Source organism: Muscardinus avellanarius (genome assembly GCF_963383645.1).
Source record: "Muscardinus avellanarius genome assembly, chromosome: 5".
Taxonomy (NCBI): domain Eukaryota; kingdom Metazoa; phylum Chordata; class Mammalia; order Rodentia; family Gliridae; genus Muscardinus; species Muscardinus avellanarius.
In genome coordinates, this window is record NC_137790.1 from 131,982,210 (window position 1) to 132,009,321 (window position 27,112).

Below are 27,112 nucleotides of genomic sequence, written 5' to 3' on the forward strand. Positions count from 1 at the left end.
GAATTTCATCTTTGATAGAGGGTCAAAAAGTCAACCGATGTGACTATGTCACCTCCTTGGTGACAAAGGCAGCCGCTTTTAGGTACTGCAGCAGGCCCCCGCAGCTAGCAAATAAGAAATGAGCCCAGACTTCCACTGAGGCAAGGCTTCTAATAGCCAAGGCGCAGACACCAAAGAAATGGCCACGAAGAGGGGCCCGGGCTGGATAAACGGAGGAACGAATGCCACGCCGCAAAAACTATGAGACAAAATCAGTGCCCAGGGAGGGGAAAGGGCCCGGAATACTGTAGGTAAAAAGGTAAAGCCGCAGCCTTTGGGAGGCCGAGACAGGAGGATCACTATTCAAGAACAGCCTCAGCTGCTACTTAGACCCCTTTGCAAATCAGTGAGACCCTGCTTCAAAATAAAGAATAAAAAATAGGGCTGGGTGTGGAATTCAGAAGTAGAATGCCCCTGGGTTCCATCTCCAGTACCACCAGAAAAAAAAAAAAAAAATGAAAAGGTAAAAAGGTGAAGCCAGAAGTCAGCGGAGCATGTGCTGCCTGCCAAAGGAAAGAACAATAATAAAAAAAAAAACTTACTGATAATTGCTTACATTTGCATGAAGCAGAGGTCTCTAATCTGATTGCATCAAAACCACCTGCAGGGCTTTGCTCTTTAGCTGCAAGCACTTAAAATGACATCAACCCAGCCCCCCACCCCTCAGGGATGTGGAGATAGACGCCCCTCTCCTCCCCAGAGCCTAAGGACTCAGCTGTCCCCAGGCTGGCCGCCGGACACTGGGACCCCCGCAGTGCATGGGGGGATTTAGACAAAGGCCTGTAAGGGGCCTCTTCCCCTGATCACCCCAGCACACCCGAGGAGCCCCATTCCAGTCCCGCAAGTGGCCGCTCGGGTGTGAAGTTCACGGCGCTCCGCTGACTTCCTGGGGATCGAGAGAGCTGGGACCGCTCGAGACACCCCGCACCTCTCACCGCCTGTCCCAGGAACGGGGGAAGGAAGGCCTGAGACTGCGGTGGCCCCGGGCTCGGGACGACCCGACCCTCCAGCACCGCCCCGCCCCGCGCAGGGGGAGGAGCGCTGGCTACAATGGATCCCGCTGCGGGCTTTGTGCAAGCTCGCAATCCAGCTGTCGCCGCCCCCGAGCCCCCTGTGCCCCCAGGGCGCGCATTTCCGGGCCGCCCACCACCCAGATCGCCTCGGCAGCCTCGGTCCCTGCAGAGCCTTGAGCCCAGCCGCTCCTGCCCCTCCGTGGCCGGCCGTCCCGTCTCTCCCCGAAATGCCAGTCGACTTCAACGGGTACTGGAAGATGCTGGCCAACGAGAATTTTGAAGAGTATCTGCGCGCACTTGGTAAGCGAGGCCCGCGGTCCTCAGAGTCCCCCAGCCTCTGTCCCCCAGCCTCCACCCGCCTGCCTCCCTCCGCCCGGGCCAGCAGCTGCCCGGAGCTCCCTGGCGCCCGGAAGGGCCACAGAGGCCAGCGGGCTGCAAATTGGAGGCCCCCGTGTTGTAAGGGTTAATTGGTAGCAAGTATCTGCTAGTTGACTGTAGACACGGATAATTTAATTAGGAAAGCTGGGCTTGGTTTGCTAGTATTTTATTTTTTCTCTTTTGGTTGTTGTTAAAGGGTTAGCAAGAGGTCAGAAAACTTTGTTGTCAAAAGAAAAAAATGCACAAACAGGCTGCGCCCAGGGACAGCTGTGGGGAATTCCAGCAGTGTTCTTGGGCAGAGCCCCCCTCAAGGAGCCCGGCCTCCCAGTTCCCCCACCAACTCGGTGTCTGCGCCCCTCGCAGATGTCAACGTGGCCTTGCGCAAAATCGCCAACCTCCTGAAGCCGGACAAAGAGATCGTGCAGGACGGAGACCACATGATCATCCGCACGCTGAGTACCTTCCGCAACTACATTATGGACTTCCAGGTTGGGAAGGAGTTTGAGGAGGACCTGACGGGCATAGATGACCGCAAGTGCATGGTGAGGACACGGGAGCCCTGGGTTCTGCTCAGGCGAGGCCCCGCACGCTGACGCTGTGTCTGGTGTTGTGAGGGACTGCACACTTTCCACTCCCAGCCCCAGGGTAGGCACCACCCGCTCATCACCCACCCCCGCAGCTGTCCAGACTGGATGGTGTAGTTATCAAGGCTGCGGTTTGCCTGAGTCTCTGCTGAGCCCAGGCTCTTTGCCAGGTGCTCCAGCTAAGCTCCACAGAACCCTTCAGGGAGATGGGAGTTTGCCCGTTTTACAGATGAGAAACAGTGTCTACATCAGCACAGCAGGTGGGGGCTGGAATCCCAAGCAAGTCACCAGTCTCTGCTCCTGACTTTGGGCTGATGGAGAAGGAAAAGGGAGGAAAGAAAGAAGGAACACCCAGCACCCGCTGAAACCCACGCTTCCCATAGGACCTAGTGTGAGGTCCCCCAGGGAGCAGGGTCCTGCCTGTCCTCTGACCCGCCCATCCTTTCCTGAAAGCTGGGATTTGGTTCCCAGGCATCCTCTGCCCCACCCTACCATCCACAGCCCACTGAGCTTCCTTTGAACCTTTCTGCCAACACTTGCCCAGCAGGTCCTGCCCCTGCAGCCCAGGCCAGAGGGAGCAGGGGCGGGGGAGACCAGTGCCTCTCCTTCCCCAGGGGTAGCAAGCTGCTGATCTGGAGACCCCAGTTAGCACTCCCGCTGGGTGGAGGCTCAGGTTCCGTGCTGGCTTATGCTCATCCCTGGGGCTGCCTTGCTCATTGAGGGTGACCTCTACCATGTGCAAGAGGGTCTTTATGATGGCCTTGCACTCAGTAACTGAGGCAGAGACTTGCAAGAGGCGGGCCTTCTGCTGTTGAAGACCGCGCTCCCATTCACTGTCAAACCCACGGCCTTTGCAAACAAGGCAGCCGAGCTCCTGCAGCCCGTGTAAAGGGGTGCCATGCCTGGTACCAGGGCACTGCCTCCTGTGCAGCTCATCCCCCCACCTGGCGTATTGGTGAGCAGGCAGTCAGGACTGTGTCTGAGTCTGCTGTTTGGAATGATTGGAAGAGGGAGTAGTCAGCAAGGAGTGTCCTTGGAGGGCCAAGGGGTGGGAGAAATCCTACTGCTGTAGGGAAATGTCTTGCGCCTTTAAAAGCCTCAAGGTCTTCTTAATCTGCCAGATACACTCACAGTGGAAAGGAGACCTCCAGACCCTCCTTATTTTACTGCCCTGGACCTGCTTTCTCTCTCTCTTGCGAGGCTCCATGAGGATAATGCTCGGCCCCAGCTCACCCTGGGGTACCGTCAGCACCCATCCAACGTCTTTCTTTGGGGTCATTGCGACTCCTGTGCCGGGCTGATTATCTTCACTCTTTCGTTCCCTCCCATCATCTATTAACACATGAAACACGTATTGATCACCTAGTAACACTGGTGAACATTCATTGACCACTCACATCCCGAATGCTGTTCAAATTTTATAGTAATTCGCTTGCCCTTCGCAGGACCTTTTCAACCCGGCTTTTGTAGGCAGGCGTGTTTGCTGGGTGACCCTGGGCGGGTCGCTAAGTGGCCAGTCTGAGCTAGCCATTGTCATGCTTGCTGGTCACCCCACCAGGCTCAGGACATCACAGCATGCCCTAGTCCCTGGTGTCCAGGAACGCACAGGCTCTGTGGTGGGGACAGACGCGCGGTCACACTGCGGTGTGCTTAACGGTAAAGGGAGGGGGGTCAGGGCAGTGTGACCACGCAGAGTACCTGGAGGAGGGCACTTCTACACTTAACTGGGAAATAAAAGTGGGCTGGCCACCTTATTTTTTCAACCCATTAGTCAGTGAGCGGAGGAGGAACCTGATGGGGGACAAATGAGATGAGATGGGTTGGGTCTCATGCTCACCTTTGCCGCGCCGGGCCTTGGGGAGGGCCACTTTCAAGTACACAGCCACACACCTAGGTCAGTGGCTGCCGGCAGGTGGGATGACCCTGGCCCTCTGCTCAGCGTGGCCTTCCCATGGCTCCCTACAGTGATGGCTTACAGCCTGGGACAACCGTGGAGAGATGCTGGGGACAGGTGTAGAATAAGAAAATTGGGGCAGCTCGGTGCCCAGGGCTTATGAAGGAGACGAGCGGGTTTGTCCAGTCCTCTCTGAGTCCCTCAAGTTTCCCGCCCTCCCGGGGATCCCTCTGTCCCTCAGCCTCTCTGTGAGTGTGATGATTCCTGCCCCTGTAGCCTTCCGAGGAAGGGCGGTAGGTGAGGAAGTCAACCTTGACACTTCAGCGTGACCGGGGCAGGGAAGCGTCCCTCCTGGGCCTGGGAGGTCAGGGACAGTGCTCCCCAGAAATGAGTCAGAGCTGAGGCTTGAAAGATAGACAGGAAGTAGCCAGGCACACAGGGAGGGGATAGGAGGAAGACTAAGGGCAAGAAACAGTGTCTGGTGAGTGTTACTTCACGTCTGTCTGTCACCAGGCCCTGGGGACACAGAGGCCCTCCTGGACGCCCAGGCCAGCAGACAAGAAAGACGCATCTTGGGGGCATTGCAGCTTAGTCCAAGATGGGGCCATGGCAGGCTGGAGGGTACAGGGCTGGGGTGGGAGCAGTGTTTAGGGAAGGTCCCGAGAGGTGACAGCTGAGCAGGGGCTTGGGGACAAGCGAGAATTAGGAAATCGGGAGAAGGGATAAGAACATTTCAGGACAGCCATGTACCCTAAGGCCCAGTAGTCAAAATAGGCCTAGTTGAAGCAGGGATGCTCTTGGGATGAGAGATGTTCACTGGGCAGAGACTTAGGCATGGCTGGAGGGTGGGGTGTGGCAGGGGAGAGGAGAGTTATGGGGAAGAGATGGGCGCCTAGAAGCAACCCTGACACAGGAAGAGGGAGGTCCTCGCCTCCCGAGCAAGGCCAGGCTGACATTCCTCCACAAAAGGCCAGAGGCCGGCTGGCACGGGGCTCATGATCCTGCCTCCCATCCCTGGGAACCTTATCTGTATTCTGGAACAGCAGCCAGAGGGTGGAATCCAGCCTGCATATATGTTTTGTTTGGCCCATGTGACATTTGAAAAAAATCCTAGAGCCGGTTGCCAATGATCCTAAGATTTCATAGAAAATATTCATATTTCTAACTGTTCTTACTAAAAAAAAATTAAAAGAGCTGAAGATACTGGGCACCCATCTTTTAAAGATTTTTTTATTCTGAAACAAGGTCTTGCTAAATGCGGAGGGCCTCGCTGAGCTGCTGAGCTGGCCACCACCGTTGCTCCTTCTTGATAACCATGAGCTGTTGTTCAGCTTACCTCGGTCCTCACCCACCTCCTCCCCTGACGTCTGGAATCAAGTGGTCATTTGTCATTGTTTTGTGTTCCTTTGAAGCCGTGAGCCCAGGGTAAAGGGAGCAGGAGCAGAAGCGCAGAGAACCTCTTAGAAACATAAATCGTCAGCCTGGCCTCCGGAGTGAGAGACTGTGAATGGATGGCTCTCTAGCCTTAGTGGGAGAACCACTGCTTCACAGGAAACATCTCTCTGTACCCGAGCCTCTGTAAACAGTGGGAAAACTATACAGTTAGGGCCATCAGTCCTTTAGTTCATGGTTGGACCCCTATGGATATTGTAGTCCATGCCCAGAAACACCTGAAATGCCTGGGTTTTGTTTTCTCCACAGCAGAGGGGCCCAGGTTTCAGATCTGGGCAGCCCTGAACCACTCAGCTTACCTTTCTGGTTATCCAGACGCTATGGGCCCCACAGGTGGCAAGGGCCATGATCTTGGTAGACAGACACAGGCCCCACAGGCTCAGGCCTCTTCTCCGCTGTCTCCTGCACCCTCGTCCATTGATGTGTGATATCAGGCCGGGCTTGATGGTGCATGCCTATGATCCCAGTAATTGGAAGGCTGAGACAGTAGGATCGCAGGTTCAAGACCACCCTTAGCAACGTAGTGAGACCTTCCACAACCTAGCGAGACCCTGAAAAACATAAAAAGGGCTGAGGGTATAGCTCAGAGTCAGAATGAACCTGACTTTAACCCCCAGTACCAATAATAAATAAATAAAATAAAAATGAAGTATCAGGCCCTGGGGGAACCCCACAGAAACAGCAAAAGAGGCCTTGAGATGGGAAGATGGTCTTCAACCCCAAATAGTGTTTCCGACTCCAAGTCATTCTTTGTCCCTGACTTCCTCCAGAGTGAGCTGCTTTGGAGGGAGAAAGGGAGCCCCTCCACCAAGAATCACGGCCCTGAGCCTGGTTCTGCATGGTGGTGGCAGAAGGGCCATTTGTCATCCCACAGTGCACTACAGGTCTCCCTGGAGGATGGTGCTTTGTTCAAGGGCCTGGTGCCGCCCCCTGGATTCAGCCTTGTCTCTCCTCCCAGCTCTGAACTCAGGATGACCCCGCCAAGGCCTGCTCCACTTCCAGCCCTCCCTGCAGTGGAGGCTTTCTTTGTTTTTATTGCAAAAAAAAAAAAGGATTCAAATGGCTGCAGAATACAGACTGGAGAGGAAAGGGCCCCTTCCCCTTCTTGGCAGATTCCCAGTCCCCAAGGTTGTCACTATTACAGCTCCTGGTTCGTCTCTCCAGAACCCCTCCTCAATACTGGCCAATAGCTATATCTAAAGCTGGAAAGAAGGGATGGAGAGAGGGAGGGAGAGAAGTAAAGAAGGAAGGAAAGGAGGGAGGAGAAAGAAAGGGAGAGAGAGAGAAAGAAGAAAACAGGCTTCCACCTTTCTGCACATAGGTTTTTACTTAATTATATTTCTTGATCATCTTTCCATACTAGCACATGTAGATTTTCTAAATTCTTTTTTAACTATTTAATGGTCCCTTCCCATCCCTCCTTGACTTTCTTATTTACATCCATCTCTCTAACCAGCCAGCCAGCCATTTAATTAAAAATGGTAATACAACTGGTCATGATGGTACACCTTTGTAATCCCAGTATTGGGAGGCTGAGACAGGAGGATTGCAGGTTCGCAGCCAGCCCCACACTTACTGTGGCCCTCTGCAACTTAGTGAGACCCTGTTTCAAAATAAAGAATGAAAAATAGGACTGGGGGTGTAGCTTAAAGGTAGAATGCCCCTGGGTTCAATCCTGACTACCACACATACACAAAAAGAGATTTTAATCTATGAAATCCACCAAGCTGTCATTAACACTTGAGTGTAGACTCTTGCCAGCTTTCAGATCCTGTTCTTGACCCATTAAGGAGATCTTTGGGCTCTTATATTCACAAACAAAATGCCAATGGCAAAATTCCCCCAGCTGCAGGTTGGATTTCGAAGCCACTGCCGCCCCTGTAAGGATCAGGCTTTGGCGTTCAGCTGAGGCCCTTTCAGGACGGAAACACAGGACCTCTTTCATGTCCCAGCTAAAGTTCTCTGACCTTTGAAATCAGTGTCGGCAGCGTGCTTTTGAGGATTACGAAAAGAAGAATTAAAGCAACCAAACAAAATTCACAAAGCAGCTTTCAAAAAAATCACGCTGGTTTGTTAGGTTTGGGGTTTTGTTAAGGCAGGAACAAAGGAAAATAATATGTACTGAATCTCTCCTAGGCCTGGCCCAAGTGCTTGTTAGTACTTTTTCTCCTTCGGTCCCCACTACAAATGGTGTCTGTGGGTATTATCCCATCCACTCTACACTTGGAAATCTGAGGCTCAGAGAGGGGAACGCACCTTCTTAGCCCAAGCTCCCCAGCGAGCTGGCGGCAGAGAAAGGACTCTCACTGGGGTGTTATAAAGCTCTCCGCCGCAGGCCCGCTGTGAGTGGGAGGCCTGCTGCATTTGAGACAGAAAAGCTGGTTTCGAATCCTCTCTGTCACCTGCTTGCCTGGGTGACTCTAACCAAATAGCAACACGGCCTCTCTTTTTACATCTGGAAACTGCATTGTGACTGCCATTCTGCCTGTCTCCCAAACAAAGTCTGAGAACCACGGAGATAGTGCCCAGATAGTGCAGCACCATACTCTGTGCACCATGGAGCTGGGGCCTCTTCTGTTACCCCAGAGTGATGAGCAAGGCTTACTTAGGATGGGTAAGATCTTAATAACTTTATTAAATGAGTCATGGCTGCTTGATTTTCTAACAGACATTGTGTCCTTTCTCCCCATCCAGAGAAACATCTCCTTTTTGGGGTGGGAGTTACTTTGCTCACCTTGTAGGTCCCGGTGGGCCTGCCAGTCATAGTTCACTGCCTCTCCTGGCGTGAGCGCCTGCTGCCGGGCTGCTCACAGGGTCCCATGGTTTGTCACAGGATTGTGTGTGTGACTCTGGCTGGACCGATCACACCTTTCCTAGGATTGAACTTAAGGATCCTGAGAGAGAGGTAAGTTCTCGTCCTTCCCTTAGAGATGGATAAACTAGTACGACGTCAGCTAGGGACTTTCTGAAGCCAGTCCCTCTCCCCTACTTTCCATGGCTGCATGGAAAAATTCCAATAGGAAGGAAGAAAAAAATAAGACATAGCCAAGAGAGGGAGAGCACAACATCGAAGGGTTACTGGGGTTTCTGACACTAATATGGCTTTCTGTGTACCCAAGCCAGTACATTCCCTTTCTTTCCGTTTGAGCTCTTTGGACGAGTTTCCTATCCCTGGCATCTCAAAACATCCCAAGACATGCAGAATCCCGAGATCAGGGGTTAAGCACATAAGTAATTACAGCAGTACTTCTTTTTTTTTTTTTTTTTTTTTTTTTTTTTTTGCAGTACTAGGGATGGAACCCAGGAGCATTCTACCTCTGAGCTACACCCCCAGCCCTATTTTTTAGGCTTTATTTTGAAAGAGCTGAGGAGGTCCTCACTAAGTAGCTGAGGCTGTCTGCGAACTGGCTACTTGGGCTTCCTTACAACATGGCAGTTTGTGTGGCTAACAGGCAGAGAAGTCAGGAACTTTGGCTTCGAGTTGGACCTGGATTTGAATCCTGGTTCCCCTTCTAGCTGTGTCCTCTTAGAGAATGACCTTTATCCCTCTGCGTCTGTGTGTTCTCATTTGTAAACAGGAGTCAGTGGTAGTGCCCACCTCATGGGATTGTTGTGAGAATTAAATGTGGAGATGAATTATTTGGGGTTTTTTATATTGCTCTGTAACAAATCACCTAGAAAACCTGTGCCTTGAACCAACAATCATTTACTCTGTTCACAAATCTACAATTTTAAAAAGGCTCAGAGAGGGTGGCTGGATCCTGCCACTTGCTCTGTCGGCTGGGAGGCTCAGTCACACTCACTCCTACTGGCTGCTTGGGCTTCCTCTCAACATGGCAGCTAGGTTCCAAGAACAAGCATCTCAAGAGAACAAGGCAGAAGTATGTGATGTCTTTATGAGCTTCCTAGCTTCTGAAGTTAGTGAGGCCCTTTGCAACTCAATGAGACCCTGTTTCAAAATAAAGAATAAAAAGTAGGGTGGGGATATACCATGGAGGGAGAATGCCCCTGGGTTCCAGCCCTAGTACCACACACACACACACACACACACACACACACACACACACACACAAAAAGAAGAAGAAGAAGAAAGAAAAAATACCTAAGACAATCAACTTTACAGAAGGAAAGGTTTGTTTGGGCTCACAGTTTTGTAGGTTTCAGTTCATGATCTGTTGGTCCTGTTGCTTTTGGGCCTGTAGCAAGGTGGAGCATCAGACCAGAACTCATGGCAAAGGAAGCCTATTCACGTTATGGCTGGAACAGAACAGGAGGGACTGAGGTCCCCTTCAAGGGCATACCTCATATGACCCGAAGATTCCCAACTAGGCTCCAATACTTATTTTGTCTTGGTACTGGGGATTGAACCCAGTGGCATTCTACCTCGAAGCTAGACCCCCTGCCCTATTTTATTTCTTATTTTGAAATGGAGTCTAAGTTTCTAAGAGTCTTGCTAAGTTGCTTAGACTGGACTTGAACCTGTATTCCTGTCTCAGCTTCCAAAGTGCTGGGATTAGAGTCATGTGCCACCACACCTGGCTGGCTCCAACTTCTAATGGTTCTACCACCTCCCAATAGCCCCACAGTCTGGGGACCAAGCCCTTAACACATGGGCTTTGGGGGACACTTACACAAACCACAGCAGGCATATACCAACAGGTCTACCATGCTCTGTGGGTCAAAGCTTTCTCAAAGGCCCGCCCACCTGCCTTCTAGGGGACACAGGATCTGCGTCTTAGTGAGGTGTGGAAGGTCCTAGAAGACCATTCGGGGTGAAGATGCTGTTGGAAAGATCTCTGTGCCATATGTGCGCTAAGCTGTGGCCACAGTGCCCAAACCTCAAAGAGAGCTCAGTGGGCTCGGAAGGGGATTCTTTGCTAACCTTTGAAGGTCCTCAAGACTGGGCTGTTTTCTTTTTGATTAATCTTGTGGAGGACCATGGGGAGTGTCGGGAGGAGCAGTGGTTGTTGCCCAAGCTTGTCCTCTGTGATTGGGGTGGAGCCATGTCTCTGTGGCCCAGCATGGGAGGCTGGTGTGTGGGCTGAATGGGAGACAACAGAGTCCTGTGGCACACCTGCAGTTTTGGGGTGGTAGCCCCAGCCTTCACTTTTAGCCCTACCTTCACCCTTTGCACCTTCCCTTCAAAGTCCCCAACAGACAGGTGAGAACAGTGGCTGGAGTCACTTGCCAGCCTCAGCCTCCATGCCGGCCTGACCGTCCTAGCCTCAGAGGACACGATGGGCCCCGAGCCCTGGCTCCACGGTGCTACGCAGCAGGAGGTAGGCAGGCAGGAAGCCCTCCAGGAACCCGGAAGATGCTGATGATCACTGCAAGGGTCTCCATTTTTGGAGGAGAAAAGACAGTGGAAGGAGGTTATGCCTTTCTCTGGACAGTCTTGCTCAGAGGATAGCAGCCAGTCCTCCTCTGGACAGCGGTCCCTGTTGGCCTAGGTGCCACCGCAAATAGTTCACTTGGACTCGGGAATTTCCTGGTATTTTATTTAGAATTGAATGAAAATGTCTTTGAAAGGAAGGACTGTGCCTGAATTGCAATAGCTGCCCTCCTTGCTAACAATTTTTTTTAGCTAATTGAGTTGTACTTGTGTGTATGAAAATATGCACACACGCGTGGACACACACACACACACACACACACACACACACACACCTTGTCCTCCAAAGAGAAGCCCCAGGTGTGCATCATGCCTTCTGAAATTCCACCTTTAGAGTACATTTATATTGATTCACTATTCAGACACTTCTGAGATGTTTCCTTTAATATGCAAACACCTTAAAGTACCGCCACAAACACAAGGAGAGTATAAATCGTTCCTTCTCTCCTTACCTTTTTGTTCCTTTCTCTCCCCTCCCTCCTTTTCTCCTTTCCAAAATCTTTGCTCCCATCCCTTTCCTCTTCCCTGAACTGAGGGCCCAAGGACTACATAGGGGTGCTGCTACAGGAAATGACCAAACAAGATGGGCATGAACGTAGGGATGCCAGCAAAGACAGGCCCCCAAACCTATCTCTGCCACCCTGACAGTGGCACCGGCCCTGCACGAAGGAAGGAAGGAAGGAAGGAAGGAAGGAAGGAAGGAAGGAAGGAAGGAAGGAGTAAAAAAGAAAAGAAAGAAAGAGGGAAGGAAGGAGAGAAAGAAGGAAGAAAGAAGAAAGAAGAGGGAAGGAAGGAAGGAGAGAGAAAGAAAGAAAAGAAAGAAGAGGGAAGGCAGGAGAGAGAAAGAAAGAAAGAAAGAAAGAAAGAAGAAAGAAAACAAAAGTCCTGTCTGACACTGTACAATGAGTCAGAAAATCATCTCACCCTTTGACTCAGAGATCCCACACATGAGATTTTATTCTAGGGAAATAATTCAAAAGAAATGAAAACCACTCCCCCTCTCTTTGCACAAAAGCATCTGTGTGTAACTCTGTGATAGTAATCCTCAACAGCCCACAGACACACAGCCACCCTGAGGGCCTTCCGGGCGGCAGCCCTGCCCAAGCCCTGTGTCTGCGCCTATCTGGCTAACCCTCCCGCAGTCCTGGGAGGAGCACTACCCTCCCAGGTCCTAGCCTGGGAACTGACGGCCCCAGCCAGGGTCACACTACTGGCTCCTCATTGTCTTCACATTCCTGGTCTCCCTGCCCGAAGTTTTGACTTCATAAACCTCTGAATCCTGACTCTCCAGGGTTTATAGTTCAGGCTGACTCCTGCTGGTGTTCCTAAATGCTAAATCACCAATGGGTAGTGAGAAAGACTGTCACGTTTTAATTCCAATAGAACACTACTTAGCCATGCAAATGATAACTGTGTCGATAAAAGAAAGCGTTTCTGGGCAGTTAGTCAACAAGTTCCTTGGATTCTGCTTTTTAGCCTCTCTTTCCCCTTTTCCTCATCTCCAGAGCTCAGAATAACTCTTGCCTGTAATAATAATAACAATAATAATAACAGTTAACATCTCCTGCACTTACCCTGCGCCAAGCTCAGCGCTTTCTGTGGGTAATTTCATTTAATTACCACAGTATCTTTGTGTAGGTATCCTTTCCATCCTCAACACTTCATCCCATCCCTCACGCATTGAAAACGGAATATGATGGTGCTCCCAGCACCATCAGCACCCCCAGGGTCGCCCCAGTGCTGACAGCCCTTGGACTCTTCAGGACATGGCCCCTCTGGCCTCTCCAGCCCCATTCCACCTGTGGTGGTGCCTTCTTTGAAACCTCGGTTCACTTCCCTGGGGTAATCTCCCTTGCCTCTTGGTAGGGACCCAGCCCAGCAGGAGTCTCTCTGTTGGTCTCTTCTGATCCCCCCCTTCCCCTTCCTTTAGCCTCAAGGTCACTCTCTGCAAGGGCTACTGTTAGGGCAGCTTGTTAGCGCATCCCAGATTCTAGACCGAGGGGCTCATGCCTTTGACATCTTTGCTCTCCTGGGCCTCCCACAATGGGCTCCAACGTGTTTGTTAAATGACTGTTATGTAGAAACTGCAAAACTATCTAACAGGCATTCATTGACCAGATCACTCCAAGATCCACTTTAATCCAGTTCAATCAGAGTGAATGCTTGTCGGGTATTTCCCCCTTGCCAGGAATTCTTCTAAGCACTTTCTGCGCATTAATTCTTTTAATACACGCAACAATTTTATAATGAAGGTGCCCAGAATCTTCCTGTTTGATATATATGGAGGAAATGAAATACAGAACAGATAGATCTGTTGGCTGGTGGAGCTAGGATTTGAACTGGAGTGGCCTGACTGAACATCCTTAGCACGGAGGGATGTGACTGTTGTTTTTCCAAGGGCTTGGATGTCATGATTGATTTTTCTGTAAGGCTTTTAAAATCTGTGTGTGTGTGTGCGTGTGTGTGTGTGTGTGTGTGTGTGTGTGTGTGCAGTACTGGGGAGGAATTCTACCTCTAAGCTATACCCCCAGCCCTATATTTTATTCTCTTTATTTTGAAACAGGGTTTCACTAAGTTGCAAAGGGCCTCACTAAGTAGCTGAGGCTGGCCGCGAACCGCGATCCTCCCATCTCAGCGTCCCAAATGCGGTGCCCCCAGATGAAGTGGTGGTGTTGTGGAATGGAGTCATCTGCTGCTGGGGTGTGCAGTCTGGCCTGTGTCATGTTCTTCCCAGAAATGGAGGCCGTGTTATGGGCCGAGAACCCAGATTCAAGGCAGGCCGCTGCTCCTGGCCCTCGTGCTTGGCCATGGCCCAGCTCCATCTGCACTAGTTAGCTTTCTGTCACTGTCACAAAATGCCTGAGAAAATCAACTTAAAGGAGGAAAGGTTTGTTTGGGATCACAGCCTCAGAGGTTTCAGCCTGTGGTCGCTCTACCCTGTTGCTTTGGGCCTTTGGTGAGGCAGGACATCATGGCGGAGGGCACATGGCAGAACAGAGCTGCTCACCCCGGGGTGTCCAGGAAGGAGAGAGAGAGAGAGAGAACATCGAGAATCAAGGGACAGAACAGACCCATTTAAAGGCACAGCCTCAGTGACCCGCTTCTTCCAACTTTGCCCCTAAAGTTTCCACCGTCTCCCAATAGCGCCACCAGCTGGGGACCAAACCCTCAACACCTGAGCTTTTGGGGACATATTCACATACCAGCTCTGACACTGTCTGCAGCAGGAGCCCGGCAGTCTGACTGAGTCCCTACAGGTTCAGGTCCTCTTTGGAAACCTCACCTCTGCCCCTTACCAACTGCGTGGCCCCGGGAAAGTGGCTTCAGGTCTCTGGGCTCTGTCCACTAGCCTGAAAATTAGAAAGCAGGGGACACCTGCTTTGCTCTGAGGATTAGAGGATGAGGGATGTATGGGAAAACCAGCTGGGCAACTGTGGTGTCACTGCGCACATTCGTCCTGTAAGTGGTCACCTCAGAAGACAAATTCTGGAGTCGGTTGTGTAGGTGAAGGGATGCCTGACCATCGGGGAGGGGCTCGCAGGTTGCAAGAGTGGCAGGCATATAAAGGAGCTGCGCCACTCTGCACCCACAGAGAATAGCCAGCAGGGCCCAGAGCAGAGGGCACCTAGCACTTGCCCAGTATTTTATGTGAAATAGGTCCATGGGCCCCCTTCCATTTCCTCTGATGGCCCGTGCCCTGTGGCAGGGCTCATAGCCCCATTTTACAGACTGGCAATGGAGGCACCAAAAAGTAGAAAAAATTGCTCCAGGTCATCCAGCTAGAAACAGGTAGAGAGGAACAGGAGCGTAGGCCAGCCTCTCCCAGAGGTCCTCCCCTGCTGCCTCCCGAGTACCCAACTTGGGCAGGGAAGTTGCTGCTCCAGGGCTGGGCCAGACCCGCCCTGCCAGGTGCAGGTAACCACCTCCCCATGGTGACTGAAGAGGGTCACGTGACAATAGTGGGCAGGCTGGGGCTTGGAGTCGGGTAGAGGGTTTAAACAGGCTTGTAGGCCCTGTGTCTGATGCCCAAGCTTGCAGACACTCGGGGCCAAAGCCCTCCCATGGCTCATGCAAGTCTCTGCATCATCGACTTATGGAAGAATGGGCATCCACACTGCCTGGGATATTTTGTCTTAAAAGAGGGGGGTTCACTGAGTGAGACCCTGTTTCAAAATAAAGAATAAAAAATAGGGCTGGGGGTGTAGCCTCTGGGTTCCATCCTTAGTACCGCAATAAAAAAGAGAGGGTTCGTTGCCTGAAAAATTAGGAGTGCTCTTAGAATTTTGTTCTTTTTGCCATTTATTTATTTAACAAACTGTGCTGTGCACTTTCTCTGCTTTGAATTTCAGAGGTGACAGCTGGTATCCTACTGTAAGCAAACGGCTCCCAGACCCCAAGAACAGATCCTGACCAATTCACTGTGCTGGGGTCACCGACATAGCACCGCTTATCTTGTGAGAGCTGTTTGTCTGTTCACTTGAAAGATAAAAAGTAGAGACCAGAAACTCTCAAGGAAGAGGCCAGGCCTCCCCACCAGGACACTCTCTGGCAGGATGTTCCCTCCCTTTTCCTGTTCCCCATCTTTCCACTCCCCTCCACACACCACCTCCTGCTGGTGGAGCTGATTACAGGCTGACTTCTTGCACGGGGCCAGTAGCAATGGCCTCTAAAGGGAGCACAGATTCTCCATGGCACCAGATTTGGCCAGCTGGAGCCACAAACACAGGAAGTGAGGAGGAAGGAGGCTGTGGGCCAACTCCCCAGCACATTCAGGGTCCGGCTTCATGCAGGTTATGCCGAGAAAGTCCATCCAAGCAGAGCCTATTTAGAGCTTCCTGTGAGTTTCCTGACCTCCCTGTGCCTGCCTGGGCTGGTTCCTTTGCCTGGGATCCCCTTGTTTCTCTTTTTATATTTCTCAATTTAACTCTGTGGCATCCCCTGGCATCAGTTCCTGTGTTACTTCTAGGCCCGCCTCCTCCAGGAAGCCTTTCCTGATGGGCTTCTGCCTCTGTCTGTAAGGCTGAGGAGGCCTCTGACTTTCTACTTCTCTACTTCTGGAATTCTCTGCCTGCTGGCCTTCTCCGGTGGTCTGTGAGCCCTGGAAAGCAGGACCACCTTTCTCCAGCACTGGCGGCTGGTGTGCAGCAGGTAGGGACCTCATGGTTGCTGGATGCTGTTTGCTTGCGCAGAACCAGGCTGCAAACTTCTGCTCCCTCCAGGGACTGCTAAAATGAAGAAACTACAGAGTACAGTAGCCACAAGCATGGGCTCCGGGGTCAGATCTCTTCTTTCCGCTGCATGGCAGGGTGACCGCAGTTTGTGTGCTCCAGGAGTTTCTAAAGATCAACTTGATGTGATCTGGGCTTTGCTGAATACCTTGCCTGGTGCATAATGAGCATCCACAGGTTGCTATGGTGACAGTGATAAGGATGATGGTATCATCATTTCCACCAGGAAGCCTTCCCTGACCCTTTGGGCAGCGTTGAGTACCACAGGGCTGGGACCTTCCCCATCCAGTGCCAAGGCCTCTTTAGGGCCTGAGCACTTTGGTAGTTTGAATGGATTCTTAATCATTTCTGCAATGATTAAGGGGGAAACATAATGGCAAGATTGTTAGTGTGAGCGTTTTCTTATTTTGTTAGTCCTAAGAATTGTGTTGTCATTTGCTGTTACGTTCTTGGTGGTGGGATTGCCTTCTTTCCTACTCACAAAGGCCTTGTTGTGGCTGTATTGGTTCACAGTAGCTGCTTTTAACAGCTTTTATGTCTCTAATTATTCATTCCCATTTTAAGGCCATATTAATTAGTTTTAATCTGTTTTTACAGTGAACTGGCTTTCCCCTTGAATGTGCTGATTTTAGGTAATTGCCAGCCCCCAGGAAGGGAACAGGAGAAGAGGAGCCACCACCACCCAGCCAGCCAGCCTGACCTCGAGGAAGCTGGGAACTGGGTCCCAGTTATGCCTCATTCCTCAGCCTGGCTACACTCCCAGACCTACTTTATATTTTTATTTGGAAACAGGGTCTCTTAAGCCAGCACGGCTGGCTTCAAACCAGTGCAATCCTCCTGTCTCTGCCTCCCAAGTACGGGGATTATAAGAGTGTACCACCACGCCCAGTGGGAAAACACATTTTAAAACCATTCTCCAGAAGGAAGGGCCAGTTTGCAACTATTTATTTATTTATTTATTTATTTATTTATTTATTTATTGTGGTACTGAAGATTTAACGCAGGGGCATATTACCTCTAAGCTACCTCCCCAGCCTGATTTTATTCTTTATTTTGAAACAGGGTCTCACTAAGCTGCGGAGGGCCTCACTAACCCACCTGGGATCCTCCTGTCTCAGGCTCCCAAGTGCTGGAATCACAAGCATGCGCCACCACGCCCCACCAGTTTGTAACTTTAGACCTTTAGCAATTCACAGGAAGTACACAAAGTGTGTACCCCCTGTCTGTTTTTTTTTTTTTTTAACTTGACTCCTAAATTTAACTTGACTCTTAAATTTTAACTTGACTCCAGAACCTGGGCTTTGGAGTCAGAGCAGGGTCAATCCTGGCTCCAGCCAGGCCTCGCCTCTCAGAACCTGACTTTGGACCCACAGAGGCAAGATCTTCAGTTCCACCCTGCAGAGGTGGGTCCACGCACCCAGGGCCTGATGGAGCGTGGTGGACAGGGGTGGAGGAATGAGTAGCCACCGTCTCCTGCTCTTTAGAGAGAGTGTTTGTGAGCTCATGGGATCTTTAATACAAGTTTCCTGACAGCCAAATCGAGTCCCACCATTTGTGGGTCGTGGCAGGTCACTGCCAAGCACTGTTTCCACTTAGTGGGAATCGTCTGTCACTACCTGTACTAGTCATCTGAACCGTGTCCCCAGGAACCGTGTCCTCACTCGGGCTGCCTGTGGGCGCCAGGCCTTCTGTGTCACTGCCCCGTGCAGCCGTGCCGGCTGGGGTTTGTAAATTGTCAAGGGAGCTGCATAATGGCTTTTGAAGTGACAGCCCTCTGTCATAGCGGTCTAAGCTGTCTTCATTCATCTCCTGGAAATCTGCTGATGCAGCTGAAGTGACGAAGTTATTATTAGTTTTTAATAGAAAAGTTAGGCCAGCGTTGCTTAAAAGCAGCCGCCCTGGACTTCAGCCCATCTGTAAGTCCCTGGGGTCCCTGGGGGAGGATTTCCAGTGGAGGAGTGGAGTTGAAGGTGGCTGTCTCCCTCCTCGTCCTCGGATTGATTTGGCTTCGGCTCTAAGGTAGGGCCCCAGAGGTTGGGGCAGTAATGTTTCATGTCTAACGCCACTACTCACAAAATCCCCTCCCTCTGCTGGTGACTTGAAAGGCATTGGGAATGTCCTTCTGCCTGAACTCCCCCATTAGACCCTGATTAATTGGGACAATCTAAGAAACTGGACCAGATGACTGTTATAGTTTTGTTACTATAAGGACACACAGGGACATTTTGACTCTGAATGCCCAGGCCTTTTATATATATATATATATATATATATATATATATATATATATTTTTTTTTTTTTTTTTTTTTTTTTTTTTTTTTTTGAAACTGAGTCTCACTAGGTTGCTGAGAGTCCAGCTAAATTGTCAAGACTAGTCTCAAACCTGCGATCCTCCTGTCTTCCAAGTTCTGGGATTATGGGTATGTGCCACTCTGCCTGGTCAAATGACCTCTTTCAAACCAGACATTCAGCTAAGGCTGAATCCTGGTCACAGACCATTGGCTGCTTCTTACCCAGTAACAGTAGCTGGTTGCTGACTTCAGAAAAAAAGCCACAAAGAAGTTTTGGGTCTCCTAGAAAGCTCTTAGAAGAACTTGCATTTTGCATTGCAAGAAAACAAGTTACCTTTGTAAAGACCCATTCCCCTTGAGACATTTCTTATTTCTTTTTCCTTTTCATTTGTGTTTGAGTGATTGCCCTCCTTCCTGACTCTTCATCCCTCTTTACTATTGTTAAATAAATCTGCCTCTTTTTTTCCCCTTTTTTTCATGATGCTGGGAATGGAACCCAGGGCCTCAAGCATGCCTTGTGTTAAGTACACACTCTACCACTGAGCTATACACCCCAGTCCACGTAGGCTAAATCGGGTCTTCCGAGAAAGGGCTGGTTTATTCCCACTGTCTACAAAGCTTAAAAGGGAAGAGTGAACATGGAGTAAGGAAGTGGGAGACCAAGGCCGCCTTGCTGGATTGGGTCCTCACGCCATTGGTGGGGAGCTCATGGTAGATTGTCTGCTTAAGCAAACTAGATAGAACTCAGGGAAGCAGGCATGCAGAATTCTCAGGGCCGGCTCAGCTGTCACTGCAAGGTCTCCTCTTGGATCCAAGGCTCCTGGAAGGAGAAGGAGCTTCAAAAAGAAAAAAAAAATTCAGCCACGATGAATAGCATGTCTTATCACTGTTGCTTTAAATATATATATATATATATAATCTTGGCCATTGTTCATCTTCACCATGCAAATCGCATCCTTGTCTGAGCTCTGGGCACTAGGATCACCATTTCCTAGTGCCTCTTGAAAGCCAGCCCTATGCCCCTATGCATTTTAGGTATATTTTCTCTAACCTTCAGGATGATTTGGCCAAGTATCTAATACCATGCAAAAAAAGCACCCCAACTTAATATCTAAAACAACCAGCAGCCAGACGTGGTGGCGCACACTTGTAATCCCCGCGCTTGGGAGGCAGAGACAAGAGGATCGAGCTGGTTCGGAGCCAGCCTCACTGGCTTAAGAGACCCTGTTTCCACAAAAAAGTTAAAAAATAGGTCTGGGAGTGTAGCCCATGGGAGTGTATCCCAGAGGTAGAAGGGCTTCCAGGAACCCCAGTACCACCAAAAAAATAAATAAATAAATAAAATAAAATAAAACAACCAGCATGTCATGGCACTGTGAATGAACTGGGCAGTTCTGAGCTGCGTGCTCAGCTGGGCTGCTCGGGTGTCCTGCAAGTGGCCTCTCTGTTCCTCATGCACACGGCCTGGCTTTGCAGCAGAAGAGCAGGGCTCAGGAGGGCAGGGCTCCGAGAGGAACAGCACTGACGAAGGCCCTGCCTGCACTCTGCTTGCTAAAGTCCCACTGGCCAGAGCAAGTCACATGGCCAGGCCCAGCCCAGGGCCTGAATGTCGGGTGCTTGGTGTGGACCACCCATGGGCATGATTAGCCCACATCACAGTTGAGAACGCTGAGGTTCAGAGAGGTTCAGCCAGCTGCCCAGAGTCGTCTCACATAGCCACAGAGAACCAGCTTCGTCTGATGACAGGGAACATCCTTTGCTGCCAATACCAAATTGACTTTATATAGGAGGAGGGGGTACAGTTTGAGAGAGGAACAGGAGCCTGGTATCTATGGCAACTGAGCCATATATGCTGGCCTCTTTAACCCAGAGGATGACTGGACAGATTCCCTGGACCATCTAGTGAGTTCCCTCCTTTGCTGGTCCCATCCAGCAGGTCAGACCCATTTTGAGGACATGGAATGTATCCATAGACATCATGAAAATGTGCTCCAGGTCACAGGCTGAGTTTTTGAGTCTGGCATTGTGGTCCCATCTGCCCACCATGTCCCTCCCTCTGCTTGATGTTCAGAAAGGCTTGCTTATTATTTTTCCCTCACCATTGCTGCCCCAGCAGGTTCTTTTCCATTTGCCCAGAACACTCCTCACACTTTTGAAAACTCCCTGGGCACTCCAGCCCTGATCCTAGCATCTCTGTCTCTCTGGCCGTGACAGCCTGGCACGTCTCTATCTGCCCTACTCTATTGCCAGCTCTTTGTAGACAGGAGCCGTTAAGACCCCTCTCTGACTCCCAGCACCCACACCCAGCACTGGTCAGACAGAATGGGAGGGAGTCCTTCCAGGAGCTGCTCCGAATCCTAGCACAATGCCCGTGTGTTTTTGTGTTTTATTTTTCTGCAGACCCCAAAGACTTTAGCAGGTGTTTGCCTGGCGCCTGCCAGGTGCCCTGCCCTGGGCAAGGAATGAGGGGCATTGAGTCGAACAAAGCCAAATTCTTCCCCTCATGATCTGAGTGGCTCTGATAAAGTCATATAACCTCTATGAGCACAGCCGCCAGTTCTGCATCCACAAGAGACAAGAATAATCTCTGCTTTGTCTTCAGGGTCCAGAGGACCCAGGGGCTGGGAAAGGGCTTCCTGGAGGCTGATGTGGTGCCAGGCAATTGTGATTCTTCCCTTGAAGATGTTGGAAAGGCTTCTCTACACCCAAATTGGTTTCTGCTCCCTGTCCCCCCTCTAGCTACCAGGATGGCTGATATTTCGCCGTCTGTCATTCTTTCAGGCTAAGGTATTATTATTGTTTATATCCAGATGGCCTTGGCTAAAAGACGCCAAGCGAGTTGGAAAGGATGACGCAGTAGCCCAGGAGCAAAAGCCTGCTTTACCACTTAATGAACATCTCTTTCTTGATTGTTTCTCTGGAACTGGTGTTGGGGGTAAACAGGTGTGAACCTGCTGGAGCTCAAGGTGGGGTTACTCATCGAGAACTTCAAAAATCCACGCATTGATGCAGTAACTACTTCTCAGGACATAGAGTCTAAGGAAATAATGTGTTCTCGGCCATGTACACAAGGAAACTATGTTTATGGTAGCACAGAGTTATAAATCACCTAAATGGCCAAGAATTGGTAAGCAGCTAAATAATGGTATGTATGTCCAATAAAATACTAGCAGGGCCAGCTTTGTGGACCTGTCAACTGTGTAGGCCTTCAGGGACCGTCTCTAGGAAGGGCTTCTCAGTTGGCGAGATGCTCTGCTATTGCTGTCTTCAAAAATCTCCATCAGCCGAGCGTGGTAGTGCATGCTCATTCGGGAGGCTGAGACTGGAGGATCACAGTTCACGGACAGCCTCAGCTACTTAGTAAGGCCCTCCGCAACTCAGTGAGACCCTGGTTCAAATAAAAAAAAAATAGGGGTGAGGGCATATCTTGGAGGTAGAATACCCTTGGGGTCCATCCCTAGTACCACACACACACAAAAATATCTCAATCATTTTTGAGCAAGGATTCCTTATTTACATTTTACACAGGACCTTGCAAATTATGTAGTCATTTTCTTAGTTATATTACAATTAAAATAACACTCATGGAGAGTATTTGTTGAAGTGGGGAAATTGCTTCTAATAAGTGAAGAAATGAGGATACAAAGTGTCATTAAGGATACAATCCTAATTTTGTAAAAACAAAAACATATGCCTGTGTTGGTAGAAAAACAAAGGGATTGAACCTAAGGGCATTCTACCTTTGAGCTACACCCCCAGCCCTATTTTATCTTTTTTTGAAACAGGATCTTACTAAGTTGCTGAGTGCCTTGCTGAGTTGCTGTGGCTGGGCTCCAACCTATGATCTTTCTGTCCCCAAGTCCTCTTGTGTCCCATCTCCCTCTAGGGACAGGCTCCTGGAGCAGAGGTCACTCATTCCTACACAAGCTGGGAAGCACACCTGGCCCCCTGCCTCCCTCCCAGTTTCTGCCCAGCAGCAGAGGGCAGTAGTGACCAACAAATGCAGAAAAGAGGCTGGTGGGGCCAGGAGTGGCCAGTGAAGAGGAAAGGGGGAGGTGGTCCTCCAGGTAGAGACCCCACTCACTCCACTCTCACTTCCTAGATTTCTCCTCTTCCCAAACCTGGACCAGGCTGTTGTTGACTGTTCTGAGTCTCAGATGAGCCAGGCATGCATGCAAGAATCCTAGAACCTATATTCTAAGTTGTAGTGCAGGCTTCTGAGTTACAAGCAGGTTTTGCAAGCTCACAGACATGGTAAAACAGCCATCAGTGGGGCTCTGAAGTCCCCTGCCACCAAGCTACACTGCTTCTGTAGGGACCTTGTTTTGCAGGAGTTTCTGGCCTCATATGACAGATGGGAATGATGTAGGGTGCGGGAAGGGATATGCTTGCTCATATCCATACAGTGATCAAGAACAGAGTATTTTCCACTGCACCGGGGAGGTGCAGTGATATGAATCCTGATTCATATGAGGAGTTGCCCCGCAAGGAAAGATTAGTCAAAAAGAGGTGGGCAAGCCAGGCATGGTGGCACACACTTGTAATTCCAGTACTTGGGAGGCTGAGACAGGAGGATCTCAGGTTCACAGCCAGCCTCAGCTACTTAGGCCCTTTGCAATTCAGTGAGACCCTGTTTCAAAATAAAGAATAAAAAATTAGGGCTGGGGGTGTAGCTCGTAGGTAGAATGCCTCTGGGTTCCATCCACAGTACAAAAAAAAAAAAAAAGAAATATATGACTGGGAGTGTAACTCAGAGGTAGAATACCACTGTTCCATCCCCATTACTGTAAAGAAAGAAAGAAAGAAAGAAAGAAAGAAAGAAAGAAAGAAAGAAAGAAAGAAAAGAAAAGAAAGAAGAAAGGAGGTGGGTAGCACACCAACCCTTCTGTGCACCCAGTCCGGAGACATGCATGCCAGTCAAGACCATACCAGGAAGACAGGACGGTCTCGCCTCTGAATTTCCACACTATGTGGAGCCCCATGTTCCTGGGTGGGCTCTTGTTGCCACAACAAGACCCTGAAATCTCCCAGGCACTCCTGACTATCTTCCTTCAGTATGCTTTTCACCTAGAAGCGTACATAGTGCTCAGGTGATGGGTGAAGGCTCAGAGGCAGGGTGTGGGATTGAGGGGTGGCCCCACCAACCTAGGCAGGGCAATAGGACCACCCTCCTCTTCTCCCACTGTTCACTGGTGGCTGCCTGATGAGCAACTGAGTCTACATACCTGGTACCGTCCCATCCTGGCTTCATCCCATGATGCTCCTCCAAGAACATCTCCTTCAGCATCTCCTCTCCTTCAAGATCCAGCCCTGGTGCCCCCTCCTCCCCAGGGCTCCCCTTCCCTGGACTCCACCATTACAGGCTCTTGCTAGCTAGAAACTCTAGTGAAATAGGGCTTCTGCAGAGGCAGTGTAGCTTGGTGGGGAGGGAAACTTTCAAATTCCACTGGCCCGTGTTCTGATTAGCAAGCTTCCAAGTCCTTTAACCTTGTCTATAAGAAGGAGATGTTAATTCACACACCACATGGAGAGTCATGAGGATTTAGACACTGCACAGAGAGGGCTGGCGGAGCAGACAGGTGGCTACCGGCTGCCATTGGTACCTACTGCTGCTATTTATACCCACGATCATTCTCTTGTGAGATAGAGTTCTCTGAGGACAGGAGCGGAGTCTTTGATGTCCTAGGATTGAGCAAACAGAGGTTTTCTTAGGTTGAAGCAACAGAGAGGTGTTCTGGGGATTGGCAGGGCCCAAGGGCTCTGCCCCTCACCAGCAAGATGTAGGAAAACAGTCTCAGCCTAGTTCGATGGTTAGACCCATCCCAGGTCTGTGCTCAGCCCTCAGAGGCTCCTCCTCCCCGGCCCCCATTCCCAGTCTTTGCAATGGCAGCCCAAGTCCAATGACACCTTCCCTCCTAATTACCCTTTCAAATGAAATTTACGACTGTTTTCATAAATTTTAGAACTGATTTGCACACTTTAATAAGAGCATGCGGTAGGCAGGGAGTATTAGCCTACAAATTTTTCTATAATAAGATTGACCGTGAGCGCGTCCTGGATTGCTCAGGATGGAATGGAGGAAGGATGCCCCTTTCCCAGCCCCCAGGGGCTACATGAGAACTGACACTGCCTCTTGCTTGGCAGACCACGGTGAGCTGGGACGGGGACAAGCTTGAGTGTGTGCAGAAGGGCGAGAAGGAGGGACGCGGCTGGACCCAGTGGATCGAGGGTGATGAGCTACACCTGGTAGGTACCTAGGTGGGACCAGACTGTGCCCCAGGGGCCTTCATCACTATGGAGGTCTGGATGAACCTTGGGAAAGGCACCTGTAGCCGGGCCTTGGTTCTGCTCTGAAGCTTCCAAAGGCCTGGAGAAGATACTTAAACGACTTCTAAAACCATGCAGCACGTTCCCAAGTCCAAGGCTGATCTGTTTGTCCACAGGGAGTAGATGTATTTCCTAGGCATCGCCCTGAGCTGAGCCCATTTTCATTCTCTTTTTAGTGTCTCAGAATAAGAGTATGGTTCCTACTTTGGCGATGAGGACACGGAGCCCCAAAAGGCTAGATAACACGTGCAAATTGCACATCTAGATAGTGGAAGAACCAACTGTTGTTCCCAAATGATGTATATGCCAATGGTGGCAGGCAGGGAGAATTCCCTAGGCTTCTCCAGAGCATGATCTCAGTCTAGGGCAGGAGGAAGTAAAGCCTTCCCCTCCATCTCAGGGGCAGGCCCCACTCACCTGCCCCACTCACCTGCCCCGCCCCCTTCCCAGGACCTCAGGTCAAAGCCTCTGTGCTCTGTCTGGGGAAAGCCTACGCAGAACTACAGCAGAGGCCTAGACCCTGGAGCACCGACAGAGCACATGTTTTCCAAGAGGACACTTCCGATTACTCCTTTTCCACCCAGAAATCCCCCAATACCTTCTGCAGAAGGAGCCTCCAGGTGGCCCAAGTTCTAATTCCAGGCCGCTCATCAGGTCCTTTGGGGTCAGTTCCTCTTCCTCCTTCTTGCCTGCTTAATAGCATTCTACCACATGGGTGTCCTGTAAAGCTCTCTAGTCTTCGAGAGCTTGGAGAAGTGTGAGCACTGAGGAGAAGTGCGAGGGCATTGCTTTGGAGGCAGCCAGCTCAACACAGAGACCCTGGGCCCAACCTGGAACCAATCTCCTCCCGGGTCTTCGTTCCCTCAAATGCAGAGCAGAGAGGGCAGATGACGGGATCTTCATTGTCCTCTTGGCTCGATTGATCTGTGGCTTTCTGCCAGACATGGCGCATCTGGAGCCACAGGCCTGTTTTATTTAGCCCTCAAAAGAGCTGCAAATTTCTTCAGAAGGAAATTGAAATATGGGACCTGACATTTCCATACCTCCCGTGTGCAGTCAAAGCTTAGAATCCTGTCCAACTTTGCCCCACGTGTGACCTTCCTCTGGAGAACAACAAGCCTCTGCTTGTGTTTCAGGAGATGAGAGTGCAGGGTGTGGTCTGCAAGCAAGTGTTCAAGAAGGTGCACTGAGGCCCGGGCAGAGGACCCTGGTCCCAAGGAGCGAGTGGCTTGGACCCATGGGCAGGATCCCCCTCTGTATGGCATCCGGCTACCCCAGGCATCTCTTAGCAGAGTCTGTCTCTTTGCTTTGTCTCTTTCCCTTTTCATAAAACAAAGCCATTCTAATAAAGTGATCACTGTTCAAGATGTCTGTGTTGGAGAGGTTTTATACATCACAGTGCTCACTTTTCCCCAGGGCTTCTGAGGCCAGCATTTCCTGGTGCTACTCCTGGCCTGAAGCATGCATCTGCAGACTTAATCCAGAGGCTGCAGCTGTGCATGTCTTTCTCTAGGGCACAGACTAGGCTCTGGGTTGTGCATGGCCTAACACTTGATCATGTATTAAGTACCTAAGACATTCCATGTCCAGGCAAAGTGTAGTGAGAGCCACGGCGTGGAAGGTACCTTCCAGCCCAGGAGCAGAAGGCCTAGGCAGGAGGTCTGACCCACAGAGAATGGCTTCACATCTGCACTACACACAAAAGAGATGCTCCGACATTATTTGTGAATGAAGTAGAACTAGAACTTTCTCCTCAGCTAGGATGAGGTGAACCTTAATCAAAGACAATTAGCTATTGGATTTGATTTCAGAGGTGTCACGGACACATATTTCACCTCCAGACCATCCCCAGCCCACCTAGGGGCTGATGTAAAACCTTTCTTTTCACTGTTCTCCATGAGGCCTAACTTGAAAATCCCCCTAGAATATAGAGTACACGCTCATGTTCTTACTGTTACGGTGTGGAAATAGAATATTCCCCGGAAAATCTCATGTATAAGGAATGCAAAAATGTTCAGAGGTGAAATCATTGAACCACAAGGGTTCTAATCTCATTGGTGGATAAAGCTATTGATGTATTAAAATTTTGAATAGATTTGTTGCGTGATGATGTAAGCAGGCAGGTGGAGCCTGACTGGGGGAGGCGGGTCCTTGGGGATGTGGTCTTGGGGACTCTGTATGTCCCTGGGTGCTCTTTTCTCCCTATCTGCTTCCTGCCTGCGTTCCCTGAGCTCCACGGGTGTGACCCAGCCTAACATGGACTAAAACCTCTATAACCTCATACTTGTAAGCCTCCAAATGAACATTTCTCCATCTAAGTTGTGTTGTCAGGTATGGGATCTAAATACTCACTGAACTATGACTGAAACACATACCGGAGTGGAAATGAATGCTAGCCGCGCCCTTGCACAAAGAAACACGGAGAACTGAAGAAGGAATGAGGAGGTGGGAGGCCATGTATAGGGAAGACAAGAGGAAAAAGAAAGACTTCCATGAAGGATCCGTTGGTCAGC

General features: G+C 50.3%; 1 protein-coding gene across 1 annotated transcript; it reads left to right on the plus strand.

Annotated features, from left to right (window-relative positions):
• Window positions 1-1,089: 1,089 nt before the first annotated feature.
• Window positions 1,090-25,789, plus strand: RBP1 (retinol binding protein 1; the record flags this gene model as incomplete). Its single annotated transcript, XM_080695927.1, is given in 5 exon segments — window positions 1,090-1,142; window positions 1,144-1,352; window positions 1,794-1,972; window positions 24,417-24,518; window positions 25,736-25,789. Coding segments are annotated over 5 exon segments (597 nt in total).
• Between the last annotated feature and the right edge of the window lie 1,323 nt (window positions 25,790-27,112).